We start from the raw sequence: 14,433 nt of genomic DNA, 5'->3' as shown, positions 1-14,433 counted from the left end.
AGTCGAGATAAATATCTTCCTTATGTGCTAGTCACTATTCCAAAGGCTAGTAGCCACCTGTGATTTACCTCCTCCGTGTTGACCTTAGGACGGGTTGGCGGGTCACTGGGGGCGAGCGTATTCACCTTTTTGCCACAATGTGAATTGTAACGTTGACTTTCGCCTCTGTTGTTATTTAGGATTTAATAAAGCTGATGATCCGGCTAAGATCAGGGATTCAATCGGCACGTCTAAGCCGAGTTCTTCAGGTGAGCCGGGTATAAGGCGGATCAATGGGGTCGGGTCAACTTGTGCCAGATTGGCTGTTGTCCAGTAGGTTGACGTAGGCTCGGTTGTTGTCTGGGTGATTTTGAGTAGGTGGACGATGAGAGAATTCCCAGGCCCTCGACGAGAATCGGCCCTGCTTCACCGTGATTTCAGTGAGAGTCTCCAATGATGATGAGCAATTTTAAAGCGCCGAGACTATCAGTAAAATATTAGAAGGGAGTCCTAGGTGGACGCTTAAGTGAGACCTTGGTGTAAGTAGGAAGAGATAAAGAAAATAAAAAGGGACGAACAAACAAACGTAAAAAGTATATTGTCCCTGTACCTCCGCCCGCAAGAGTGAGACTCTTTTATAAGGTCGTACCTCCGCCTGTAGAGTGGATACTCTTTTATACGGCTCGGTCCGAGTGGGAAACGGCTTGAACGGGCATCCTACGCATATGTCCTCAGATCGTTATGCCACATGTCCAATCATGTTCTCCCACGTCTCGGAGCAGATGTCTATGTGCCCTACAAGAATAGCGTAGTTGGTACTCAGATAACAAAATTATTTTATTGAGAATATGTCTGCGCTATATCTGTACCGCATCCGCGCTTTCAATCAGGCCTCCCTTTGATCTACCGATGCCAGTTGGTTTGGCACGGGTTCTGTCACGAGTTGGATGCCTTAATTCGAGCTCTATTGGGCTGATTGGGATACGCATTTACCGATTCTTGGTTCAAGATTGCGCGCCTGTCGTTCTCAACACATGTAGGTGACCACAGAGTTATTATTGATCCCTCAAACTTTATTCCTTGTGCAAAATAGCCCTTGAGGACATCATTAGTTATCAAACATGATTTATTATTGGGCAAAATTTCTCCAGGGTATGATGTTGAAGTAGGACATTCATATTATCATTCAGGTATTCATAGTTCGATCCCCAACTATGACGTATTTATATGAATTTTTCTTTCAAATAAAGAGCGCAATTAAAGGATGTTGGATTTCTGAGCTAGTGGCCGCATACGCTTCCCGATTTACCCTAGTGACCGATGAAAAACTTCCGTAAAACCGAATCGGTCACCCCCTAGATAGCCCAGATTCTCTGGTCCGTTTTTTTTTTTTTACTAGAGAATGGGTCACTTATATATATATTGGTGAGGAATCATGACCCCCACTTGTAAAATAGGTAGGGGTCATGACTTCCCACTAATGCATGTAAGTGGTCCTCTGCTAATCCGTAAAAAATAGACCAGAGGATCTATCCTTTCTCAGGATAGTCAATAAAATTAACTGGGATTATTATTATTGGGTTAAACCTAAAATGATGCTTTTTTTATTGGAATAGTAATTTTTTTTCATTTATTATCTATCAAAGGTGTCTCATTCATATTTGTATGAAAAAAATAGAGATATGCTATATGAATGGCTCTTCCTAGTGTTGGTTCCACTTATATAAAATGAGATAAATATATATACATAGACATTATGCACATAGTGGGGTTTCTCTTGACTATTACGTCAAAGATATCATGCGTCCACTATCTACATTATGCTATGGGGGCTTCATCTATGTATTAAAGTATTCATGTTGTAATAGTTATAACCTCATAGCTACTATAACAATATTAAAAATAAAAATAATTTTATAAATAAAAATATATTAATATGAGATGGATTATTTATAATAAATTTAAAAAACGTTGGGTGATCCTGCCTTAAAAGATAAGAAGATGGTTAGCTGGGAACCAGGCTCTACTGTTGACTTGGTGAAAACTCTACGATGTCCTGCAACACAAGGAGTGTTAGTGTCGGGTCAGGGAAGGTGTCCCTGGTGTTGGTGATACTTAAGTCAGTTCCTGATCTCATAAAAGAAAGTAATAAACTGTAGTGAAAGAGGTGTACAAATAAGAAGCATCGCATACCTTCGCCTATAGATGGATACCTCTTTTTATAGTGTCATTGTAGCACCTATGCATGCATTCCAAAGCATATGCACATTTTTCGAAGCCTTTCTAAGAAAAGATAAGTCGAAAAGTGTCTCTGACATCTTTCCTTAAGCGGACATGTAAATCTCTGTGACGTGACCGACTAGAAGTTTCCAAAGTATGATTTACCTATAGGATATTCTTTGTCCTTTTCGGTACAAACTTCCAAAAGAGTATAATATGACATATATATATATATATATATATAGGTCCCGCTATAGGTCAACCAGCAGGCACTTGGCTGGGATATCACCAGCTCGGCCACATAGAATGCAGCTACTGACCTACTCTTCCCTTGGCTTCCATATTGTCGGAGAGACACACTACATCCGATCGGCTTATACCATCCGATCGATAAAGACGATGAGCCGTGTAACTTAGTGTTTGGCTTTCAACTTCATCTGCAAGGTACAAAGGACGATTGATCGGACGGTCTAGTTGGCTCCTCGTATCCGATCGACGATGCACTCCCGCTCGGCCAAACACTACCTGACCGCAATTTTCAGGTTCGTCCGACTCTGTGACTTTGACCATTTGACTTTGACCTTCACGTTAATCAGTCTTCACCGCTTTGACCCACTTTGGGAGGCATCTTTATCACTATATCATCGGGATTTCAACAATGTTCTTCTAATCTTTGTCCAATAATAATAATAATAATAATATTATTATTATTATTATTATTATTATTATTATTTAATTAAGAATCTGGATCTTCTATTAACTAATTCTCAATTGATTTGATGAAATCTAAAATTAAATTATATTAATGTTCTTTTTTCATACCAAAAATAATTTAAAGGCTTATTAGTAATTTCAATTTTTTATCCTTCTCAAATCACAGACGCATAACCTAATTTTTACTCAATTCTTATCGATTCTTCATCATTCTCTCTCAGCTGATCTCCCTCTTCAATTTTTATTAAAGCTTTGCCCTTCTTATCTTTTTTATATCATAGCGCATTAATTTATCTATTTAAGCTCTTCTATATATCGATACATCTACATCAATCTATCTATATCTCATCAATTTTTGAAAAAAATCATACCCATATTTATCTATCTCTGTATTTCATAAATTATTCAGATGATATAAGATATTCTTATTATATAATTTGAGATATGATTAATAACCTAAATTTTTTAACATTACGTTCGGATTAAAATTTTTTATAAAATAAATTATATTAGTATTAAATAATATTATTTAATTATTTGATAATGAATATTTATTCTCGTATTCATGCACTAATTATTATTAGAATTCTCATGAGGTTGCATGCCCCATGCATCTTGACATTGACATTATGTACTAGTCTTTATTTGTTTGATCATTTAGTTGAGTATTTGATTAAAATTAAATAGAATTAATTGAAATCAAATTAATTAATTTTTTTTAACTAAATCGTTAGATTTTTCAATAAAAATCTAGCAATTTGAACAGATCAAATATTAATTAATTCAATCAAAAATTAAATTTTTATTTATTTTTAAATAATGAGAGATTTAATCAAAATCAATTTTTTTAATAATAATAAAATTATGGGAGATACACTAATTTATTTTTTTATTTTAATTTATTCAATTTAATCGGATGAAAAAATTTAAAATTAAAATAACTAAATTAATTGAAAAAAATCATTATTTAAAAAATGAATTAATCAAATTAAAAATTTAAATTCCAACACAATTCGATATTTATTTGATTTAATTGAAGGGGTTAACTTCTGTCGTCCCTTTTATTTTAAAAAATGTTGTGTTTTTGGTTAGGTTGTCAGGAGTATTTTAATAGGGTTTAGTGGAGTTGGTAAATCACGTTTCATATCCTATACATATATAGGTAACCATTGTCCGGTAAGGGCAGTTGATCAATTCATTCATATCTTTTATAATATAAGCATCCAACCGATTAATTTTAAAAATGATTAATTTAGTCTAACTTAAAATTTTTACTGATCATCATCTAGATAAATCTAAAAGCATAAGTGGTCTTAAAATTTTAGAGAAATCTCTATAATGTGCCATGGTTGAAAATCAAACTATAAATATTTGAGAATTGCTAGAGGCCCTTTGCCTCTCTCGTTGATCAATTCATTCTTAAACCTAAAAATGGTATATAAATAATGCTCGATTAAAATTCGATGCATTGTAACTGATCATCTTGAAATGTTGACATAGACCTCCTATTTCCTTTCAAAATCCAAAAGCCTTAATTCTATTACAATCCTATCCAATGTCTAAGTTTGTTGATTTCGCTATTCCCTTTGCCCAGAAAGCACCGACGACCACCAGCTAGCGGGCACCGACGACCACCAGCTAGCGGGCACCAGGCAAGGCCGTTGGATCACGACCGCCAGACTAGGGTTGCCATTGTAGCCTCTCAGGCTGACTTGACTGCAACAGTCTCATGGAGACTATGCCAGACCCAGAACTCTCTACGGGATTGATCCACTACCACTGCCACTACGGATCCTTTCCCTTCTCGATATTCTCTTTTCTTTCGGAAGTCCGCATAAATAAAAGTCAAGCTTTCCATCGTCACATGTTTTGCCCTCGCATACGATACTTTATCCGTTTCCATTCCTTTCTCATCTCTTCCCTTTCTATTGCCTTCCTCTTCCATTCCTTTCTCTTCCACTTCTCGAAGCTTCAGAATTTGAATCCATGAAATCTTCTCCTTCTCCGGCCGCCGATGCCAACCCCTCCCTTCTGCACGCCCTCCGACGCCCCATATGTTATCTCATCCTCCTCTCCGTCGGCTACACCCTCGGTCTCCTCTCTGCTTCCTTCAACTCTCCTCCCCTGTCGCCGCCGCCGCCGGTTCTGCCCAATTATACGGTGCCCCCGCCGCCGCACGACCTCCTGCGCTTTCGCACCCGGTGCGCCGATCCCATCCCCCACTCTGAGGTCCTCAAGACGATCCTCGATAAGGTCCACGACGGCAAATCGCCCTTCGACGGCTTCCCGTCGCCGGAGAAGGCGGGGCTGCTGCTCCCCCCGAAGGGCCGCCCCCGCGGCTGGGGCTCCACCCTCCCGGTCTTCCGCGACCTGATGGAGTCAGTCCGCCCGCTCACCGTCATCGAGCTCGGCACTTTCCTCGGCGCCTCGGCGCTCCACATGGCAGCCGTGGCGGCCAATCTCTCCCTCCCCGCCGTTATCCTCTGCATCGACGACTTCCGGGGATGGCCAGGGGCTAGGGCGCGGTTCGCCACCGACCTCCCGCGGCCGCGCCACGGCGACTCGCTGCTGCTGCACCAGTTCATGGCGGGGGTGGTGGCGGCGGGGGCGGAGGGGCGGGTGGTGCCGGTGCCGTTCTCGACTGCGTCGGCGCTGGGGGCGATGTGCGAGTGGGGAGTGTACGGGGACCTGATCGAGGTGGACGCTGGCCACGACTTCCACTCCGCGTGGGCGGACATCAACCGCGCCTGGGCGGTGCTCCGCCCCGGTGGCGTCCTATTCGGCCACGATTGGCACACGGCCTTCGACGACCGCGGGGTCCGCCGCGCCGTCATGCTCTTCGCCCGCGTTAATGGCGTGCAAGTGCGCGGCCATGGCGCCCAGCACTGGGTGCTCTCGCCCAAGCCACACCACTCCTAATTGCAGCAGAGAACATTCCATTAAGACTCAAGAGCGGTGCGGAATGTTCTCTGGTTTTCTTATCCCTCTCTCCATGAGATACTGTTGTTGTCGGACGAAGCGTCCATGATTACCCTTTCCTCCGGGAAGTATACAGCCGCCCTGAACAGCCGCCAAAAGTAACGATTTCACCTTCAACATTCCATTAAAGCAGGGTAAGATAGATACCTAAACAGCAATTTTTATTTTCTATATTGGATTATTTTCTGAAATATCTTAATATTTTAAAAAACTAAGTAAATTAGGAGAAATTATTTTTTTTGTTCTAATTAATTTTTTCTTTCGGTTTATTTTTATCGTTCTCTACTATTTTCTCCCTTCAATGTTAAAAATTCAATCAATTTTATCCGAATTAATGGATGAATCTAAGAATTTCGAATTATTTTAAATCCAAATATATCATAAATTTTTTTAACGTATCCATGTCTTTAAATTTAAAATTGACAGCGAGATAAAAATGAGAAATCTGCATGAACGGTTCAATAAAATGCTTTAGTAATTTTACTTCATTTTGTTCACGGCTGATTCAATGTTTAAATTGGAGTTCTAAGGAAAAAAAAAATTGATTACGAGTTCAACTCGTTTTAATTCATGATTACGTTTATAAATTTTCTTGGTTATTTAGATGCTTATTGAAATATCTGAAAAAATGCATATGTTATTACATAAATTAAATGCAAATGCAATATATATTTCTAAATTATCTACTAATAAAATAAATTACATTTGCCGCATTAGATTTTAATCATTTATAAGGATAAATTTGATTGGAGCTCAATGAATTGATAATGAACATGCTTAAACATGAAATATTGAACTCCATTACCTGTAACACAGTTTGCCTATGTTTCTAAGAAACAAGCTTAATTAAAAGTGAGGCTAAGTTTGCTATTGACTTATTATCGATTTATATTTTATTTTCCACATCAAAAGGTTTGCTTAATTTGGTGTAATTTGTTGTCGAGCTCTAATGTCTCTTTTTTGATTTTCATCTTTGTCGGTAGTTGATCACCACCAATCGATTAGACACCCGAACAACTTTTTATTTATGCGATCAGATTTCCCAATGGACTTAGAGTTTTGGATTTTTCTATTCCACTAATCGGTTGGATTCCTTTTCAATGGATCGAGAATCTGCCAACCACCAAATGTAAGGTCGAATTTGTTTACATTGAGTTTTACCCAAGCTTCCATGCGTACAAGTCACTCAAAAATCACAGCCCACACTAAAGTTTTATCAATTCATGGTTTTACTTTGTCCGTCGACCTTCTTCTGTCAAGTTACTGGATGTCTCTTATGTGCACAAACTATTTGCTTCTCTACCTTTCATCCTTTAGCCTTGGTCACATTAAGTCATCACTCTAGAGTTATTATAATCATTATCTCAATGCTTATTATGTTAATGTTCTTTGGATGTTTCATATCATACTTCATTTGTCTCTACATACCTCCAAGTCATTAGATGTGTTATTTTGGCCGTATTAAATTTAGAGTTGATTTGGTATGATATATAGGTATTGAAATCTTATACCATATCAAAAAAATTGATATATCAAATTTCACTATGTTATAAATTTTATATCGTTTATATTTAAATTTTGATATCGATACGGTATACTTAATACTAAATTATTAAATTATATATGATATATCTATAAAAAATAATGCATATATCCTTTTTTCAATTAAAAAAATTATATCATATGTATTCATCTTCCTCAATCAAGATAAACAAATATATAAAGGAAGACCTCCTTTCTATTTTCTTCCAATGTCCCTAAGCTTATTTTATTCATTCATCATCCACCTACAAATAAAATTTATTGAGATTATCATTCAATTGAAAAATAGAAAAAATATTTTTCATTTTTTCTTATATTTTCTATCTTTTTCTTTTTTCCCATATATGGCATTTTAAAAAAAATTGATGATCTCACTTAGCTTCATTGATTATTCCTGGAAGATTAGTTTAGTCCCATGAAAATTTTTCATCGACCACTAAGATAAATCGGGAAGCACACTTGACAACCAACTCAGAAATCCAGTATTCTTTTGGTTACGTTCCTCATTTTAAAAAAAAAATTCTATAAATATATTATAACTGAGATTCGACAACGGATATTTAAATGATAATCTAAATATCCTACTGACAACATGACCTCGAGACCATAAATGACATTTAGAAGTTACTGTAGGGTGTGAAATTTTCTAATTAACTTATTTTCAAATTAAAGTTTAAGAACAAGTGGATTCAACAATGAGCCTTGGAGTTTGGTGAAATGATAAATGGAAGACGAACTCTCTAAATTTGAACGTTACTATATTATATCCGAAAGAGTTTAAATTATTTATGATATTAAATCATCTATTATGGTTCATTTATGCTTCTTGATTTATCTATAGAAAATTTCTATAGGATCGATCTATCCAGGCTTTCTGACGGTGAATAGAAAATTGTCGTTCGATTATAAAAAAAAAGAAACAACAGAAAAGAAAAAAGAAAAGTGGACTCAACAAATAAATTTAATTTTTTTTTCTAATAACCTGCGTAAAATTAAATTGCACTATGGGAATAATAATATTTTGGTAAAATATATTAAATTTTAAGAAAATATATAAATATTATGTTCGGTTAAAAAAAAGTTATGAAAACATTTGATAGATTGATGTAAATTACTTTCGTGAGAAGAAGTGGGACGAAAAGAACGATCTCGCGAGCGAGATCATGGGAGTGGTGATCGAGAGCGACCGATGGGAGCTGCATCCCTCCGCCTTCCTCGTCCTCTTCGCATCCTGCTTTGCTTCCATCTTCCTCCTTCCTTACTTCTCCCGGAGCATCTCTGGCAGGGGAGCCGTTGCTTCGTCTCTCTTCGATCTTGGCCACACGGCTCCGTTTCTCCGTTTCCAGAGCGGTTTCCTGATGCTCTACGCTCTGGCTTCAGGTTCTTCCATCCTGTTGTTTTGTTTTCTCCAATTTGATTAGGGCTTTGCTGTATCTTTTTTCCCCCTTTTGTTCGTTGTTCTATGGATAGGTAGCTGAAGCTCGGATCTTTATGTAAATCTGTGATCTTGCAGTTATGCAGGGGGTTGAATCCGTATTTGGTGAGAATGATTTTGCAGAGTATGGAAGTAGCCGGGAGCAGATGGCATGGTATTTGGCGATGGGGGCGTTTGCTGCTCTCATTTTTGGTACTTTCTCCGGCATTCTCTTTGACATTTTGTAAGTCCGTCTTTTTTCCCCACTATCATACATTATAACTTAATGTTTTCTTTTGTTTGTGGATGATTCTTACGTCTAGAAATCAATTAGTTTTAGTGGTCAGTAAGGTGTAGTGAAAACATGCATCAGATTCCTTTTAGAGGCAGGACTATTGGGGAATTCTTAGATTGATATGGGACTTGCTGTGAATATCCCATACAAATGCAAAAGTCAATGTTTTCATGGTCAAAGAATATCAGATTAAAATTGGTAATATTGTGAAATGTATTACAAAGTTTTTATCCTAGACTTATTAATATATGTTTGATATGACAGGATTGATACGTTTCCCCTATTATGTAATAGTAGCCCTAAGTGTAAATGTGCTTGTTTAGGAGTTCAACTTTGGATGGTAGTGAAGCAAGTATAGTTTAGGGTTCTTCTTGGTTAGTTATAAACTTCATTAATCACTTGATTCAGTTTTACTACTATGAATTTTTCATTTTGGTTGAAGCAACCAATGATAACATTTAAAAGTTTTGTTTAAAAAATCTGTCCTTTCACTCACTTCCTATTTCACATCAAAAAGAGCCTAGCACTGGGATGTCTTTTTTCTTTAGTTCTATAGTCCATCTGAAATTCTTAGCAAGGCTGTCTAAGTGCTATTCAGCAGCCCCTATGATTATTTTTATGAATGTCAGACAAGAAAATAACAATGAAGGCTGCATGATTATTGTTAAACTTGTTTTTATGATCATGTGCCTTTATGTTGCATCAAAGATATTATGAAGAAGATAGAACACTTGCACTCATTCTTTGTTCTGTTCTTTTGTGACATTGTTCCAAAAGGATTGATTACCTTCTTGGTGTTAAACTGATTTGTGCAGGGGTGCAAGAAAGGCTTGCTTGCTTTTTTGCTTCCTTCACATTTTTCTGGGAGCCTTGAAGAGTTTGATCAAGCATCCAATTTTTTGGATGTCAAATATATGCTTATCAATTGCTTCTTCTGTATTTTCTTTCTGTTATGAGACATGGATGGTAATAGAACATGAGAAGGTTAGCTTTGCCCCAGCTGTCCTCTGAATGTTTTTTTTTTTCTTTTTCTTAATCAGGAGTACTAAGCTAAAGCTTCTTTCTATTTGTAGCAAGGTCATAAGCAAGATCTTCTGAATGATACATTTTGGTTGATGACCTTTTTTGAGTCTTTTTCTCTAATTGGTAGCCAAGGCCTCTCAAATTTGTTTGTTAAGGGTGTTCATTCAAGATCCTTTAACTCATCTGCTCTGGCTGCCATATTGGCTGTTTTAAGCACTCTGTATATCAAGAAAGAATGGAGCAAAAGTCATCATGCAACTGTTGTTGGGAGTTATAAAAAGTCATTTTCAGCTCATATTCTTAAAGGTACAGAGCACCAGAACTTAAGAATGTCTTCTACATGTTCTGGTTTGGTCAAAAAATGTCTAACTATCACATACATCATGATTAAAAGAACTAATTAATCTACTTTTGTATTAACCCAACATTTGAAGGTTGAAATTTAAAATGAAATTTGATAGTGATCTACCAAGCGAAAAGTTCTAAACAAATTGTACTATGGACGTTTCAAATATAAAACAAACATTATCTAATTCATTGAAGATTGTGTTGCAATTACAAAAATTTGTAAACAAACAATGATACTGGAAGCTTGTTTGTGCTGACACTAGTTTAGACATTGATAATGAACATTAAGATACTACAAAAGCACCTTTTGCACATGGATTTTGTGCTCAAGAGAATTCTGCTAAAAAATTGTGCTTCAAATTGCATCTTACTGCTTGTTACCCAATGAGTTGTTTCTTAAGCTCAAACTTCATATACATTACTTGTATGATAGTTCATCGTAAAATAATCATTCACTGATTTTTTTCTTTCCAAAACCTAAACAATTTCATAGGCCAAAGGGACTTCAGGTTATTGTTATATTTGTGCTGATCATTATGCATTTCATGTGGTGCACTATCCTAATTTTCATATTGTTCTGATATAAATACGGATCATGAAAGTAATGATCTGCACCAATCTTGTTTGTCATTCTGACAACGATATACTGTTTGTAAGATATTGCACAATGTATATGCATGAGTATATCCTGATAGTTTTTGGTTCTTGCTATACATACCTTTTCATGAAGTCCATGTTAATCTCCTTTAGACAAAACTATGCACTTGTCATAGTTTGTCGAGCATAAGGTAGCCATAGAAAGATTGCTGTTTGTCTTGTTATATCACCTAGAGAACAAATTGCATTGGTTCTAGTCCATATTCATTACTTGTATTATGCCATTTATTAATCATATTCTTGAAACCAATTCTATAACATCGTAAACTTTCTTATAGTGTGTTTTTCCCTTGCTAGCCAGACAAAAATATTCTGGTTCTCATGTGGGCTCAGGCAAGCATCCATTTTTCCATGTCAGTGTTCTGGATACTTTGGGCACCAACTATAGTGGTAGGCAAGCGACCTGGAATTTTCATATCTTTTGCAGTTAGAAGTTTTGAAAGTTATCAATCAATTGAGGATATAATCGTGTCACAATGTTTGTCAATATATGATTACTTATGACTAGCTAATTGTTTGACAGTCTAATTTTTCTGCATGTGAGTCTGATATTTGAATATAGATTTCATTTGATTAATTCACGATCATGTTGCTTAATTAATGATTGATTATAAAATGATCTAAATAATGTATGAATAGAGAGAAGGTATTCCCTCTCTAGAAAACCCTTGCAAATATCCTTATTAGCTCAGAATCCTTAGTTGCTTTGACAATTTAGAAACAATTTGTTTCCTCTTATATTATTGGAGGACAATACCATGCTGCCATCAGATTTAGCATGTAGAAGAACAAGAAATCCATTTAACATGACTATAAGTTATTTATAAATTCTGAATATTAGTAATGGTGTAGCTTTACATGGATTCAATGGTGAATAGGATTTATATAGCCAACCGCACTCATTAGAACTTATGCCTTGTAGTTAAGAGCATGAAAGTTTCTCAAACGTCATCTAGTTTTTCTTTCTTTGTTCTATAATGAAAGACAATCTGCCTTTTTTTGTTAATTAACTCTGGACTCTAATTTTAATATTCAGAAAGATGCATCTGGGTTAGAAAATAATGAAATGACAAATTCTAATTTTTTAACAAAAGATTTGAGTCATCAAGATCCAGTTATTTGCCCCCTTGCACCCCCTTTTGACTTTCTTTTTGTGGCTTTATTTTGGAATATGCTAACATAATAAAAATATTTCTTGATCTACTTCCATAAGTAGTTAGACTCCCAAATCTGAATCTGCAAAACACCTTGGACAATAGTAACATATCTGAGTTGGATCTTTCTGCAATGTATATGTTTTGTGAATTTCTAATATCGAGCTTGAACAAAATATGCATGATTAAGGATTTGTTACATCTTAAGGTGAATGAATAAAGATGATAATCATGAACAAGATTATCCACAAAAGATAAATAATTCCATAATGCCTATCATCATTTCCAAAAGTAAAACTGTTGTTTATGAAATCCTCTAGTTCTAAGACTCAGATGGTATATCATTCCTATTCTTTAGATAAAAAATCTTTTACCATCTGCTTGATCTCAAGATTATTTGTTGATTATCTAAATTGTGTGTGATTTCAGGCAGATGGGAGGGAGGTAAATCTATCTTTAATATATCCAGTCTTGATTGGCTCAAGAATGCTCGGCAGCACTGCTTTCCCATGGCTTTTCAGTGAGGCAAAATTGCTTGGCAATGAGGATTGCCTAATGACAGCTATGGGAGTCGCTAGTATAGCTTTGTTCATCGTCGCTTATGATTACCAGGTAAACTACTCCAATATTTATTGTTGTTCTGGATCATCAATTCTGCCCCGTTGTGTGAACTAATTTGCTACTCTCCTATAATAACAGGAGATTGGAGTTCTAGTTCTTCTATTTTGCATCTTTCATGCATGTGTTGGTTTTAGTTTACCTTCACTCGCAAGATTGAGAACAATGTGGGTCACTCATTTTCCTTTCCCTCAATCGTTGATATATGTTGTTTTCAATGTAAATCCTTATTATGTCTTTGCAGGTACCTACCAAATGAGCTTCGTGGTGGAATGATAACATTCTCCTTAGCACCAGCTAATGCAGCACTCCTATTTGTTCTTCTTCAGGTATTGATCTGTACATGCATCCTACAAAGAAGCTTGTGTTTATAGTAAATATGTGGATTATACTGAACCGGAATATTTGTTTCATTGTTGGTAGGGCGGTTATCATCGGAATCTTGAGAATTCCACAATCATGGCTCTTGCGGCGTTTGGCTTGTTGATTGCTTCTGGTTGCATATATAAATTGCGATCATGGAGAAAGATGTCTCGTCAAAACTGGCATAATATATAGCTCGTGTTTGATTAATCCAATAACCTTTCAAGCAGATTCAGGTAGTTTATAGTTCTGTGCTTGTAACTACCGGAACTGTATAGAATTACAGTCCAGATATGGCTATTCTTAAGTAGATCTATATTCCTTCAGTGTGCATTTTCAGGTTTTTTCTAATCTGCTATATTTGAAGAGCCCAGAAGTAAACATTCAAGTTTTTGCACATCAGACAACATTTTACTACATGATCCACATGCCAAGTAGATTCAGGCGACACGAAGAAGAGTTATTTCCTATTCCTCAAAGAGTCAACACTCAAATATTTCCTGGTTCTTGATTTTTTGGCACACTACTTTGCCTTATTCTTTTAATTTAGACCTTGAGATTAATTGAAAATTTGAAACGTTTCCATGTTGATCAATTCTTGAAAAATCACCGGAAAGCTTGGGGGCTATTGATAATGAAAAGTGTAAGAATTATGACTCCCATCATTGAGAAAATTGGGTTTTTACTGAATTGTAGGAAAATTTATCTTTTGCTTAGTCTTGAACTTTAAAATTTTTTGTCCTATTTATTCAAAATGATAATTTTTTTATAAAAAAAGTAGATTTATTACCTTATCAGCTCTTCTAGTGTTGACTTTATATATATATATATATATATATATATATATATATATATATATATGGAGGTAAATATAGGTATATCGGCATATGTTAGGATAAATTTTAGGCTGTTAGTTCATGAGAATATAATAAGTGGAGCAGTTGTGGATCGTAGCTGAATATAATTAGTAGAAAAATAAATGCATTATACTGATTGCAGTTGTGGTAAACCTTGCACACCGTTACGCTTTGGTTCATCCATGGTGCAACGTTGTTGCTTGTGCTATGAGCTCGTCTAAACCCTGGATTTCCACCATTCCAAGCAGCATGCACGCATTCATCGACTAT

The 14,433-nt window shown here is 36.1% G+C and overlaps 2 protein-coding genes across 4 annotated transcripts; both read left to right on the top strand.

Moving 5' to 3' along the window:
* The first annotated feature begins 4,783 nt into the window (after positions 1–4,783).
* LOC122047138 lies at positions 4,784–6,208 on the top strand. Its single transcript, XM_042608217.1, has one exon. It carries the CDS (start codon positions 4,900–4,902, stop codon positions 5,830–5,832), a length of 933 nt encoding a protein of 310 aa, XP_042464151.1. The 5' UTR covers positions 4,784–4,899; the 3' UTR covers positions 5,833–6,208.
* A 2,315-nt stretch (positions 6,209–8,523) lies between these two features.
* On the top strand, positions 8,524–13,971 carry LOC122047137 (molybdate-anion transporter-like). Of its 3 annotated transcripts, none has more exons than XM_042608214.1 (10): positions 8,524–8,814; positions 8,948–9,092; positions 9,959–10,127; positions 10,217–10,472; positions 11,473–11,561; positions 12,755–12,937; positions 13,025–13,110; positions 13,188–13,272; positions 13,367–13,542; positions 13,647–13,971. In XM_042608214.1, exons 1-9 carry the CDS (start codon positions 8,598–8,600, stop codon positions 13,499–13,501), a joined length of 1,365 nt encoding a protein of 454 aa, XP_042464148.1. In that variant the 5' UTR covers positions 8,524–8,597; the 3' UTR covers positions 13,502–13,542; positions 13,647–13,971. The 3 variants fall into 3 exon arrangements, with proteins under 3 accessions (XP_042464148.1, XP_042464147.1, XP_042464149.1); XM_042608213.1 differs by having other exon boundaries at positions 13,634–13,971; XM_042608215.1 differs by having other exon boundaries at positions 13,618–13,971.
* Positions 13,972–14,433: the final 462 nt, after the last annotated feature.

Source organism: Zingiber officinale, chromosome 2B, assembly GCF_018446385.1.
Source record: "Zingiber officinale cultivar Zhangliang chromosome 2B, Zo_v1.1, whole genome shotgun sequence".
Lineage (NCBI taxonomy): Eukaryota > Viridiplantae > Streptophyta > Magnoliopsida > Zingiberales > Zingiberaceae > Zingiber > Zingiber officinale.
This window is presented reverse-complemented; position numbering and strand designations above follow the sequence as displayed.

What these genes read in the sequence shown, in the direction of transcription:
- LOC122047138 (XM_042608217.1), top strand. Translation starts at nt 4,900, where the DNA reads ATGAAATCTTCTCCTTCTCCGGCCGCCGATGCCAACCCCTCCCTTCTG.
- LOC122047137 (XM_042608214.1), top strand. Translation starts at nt 8,598, where the DNA reads ATGGGAGTGGTGATCGAGAGCGACCGATGGGAGCTGCATCCCTCCGCC. An exon ending in TTCAGCTCATATTCTTAAAG is followed by an intron (nt 10,473 to 11,472) that starts GTACAGAGCACC and finishes CTTGCTAGCCAG; the next exon opens with ACAAAAATATTCTGGTTCTC. An exon ending in CTCGCAAGATTGAGAACAAT is followed by an intron (nt 13,111 to 13,187) that starts GTGGGTCACTCA and finishes ATGTCTTTGCAG; the next exon opens with GTACCTACCAAATGAGCTTC.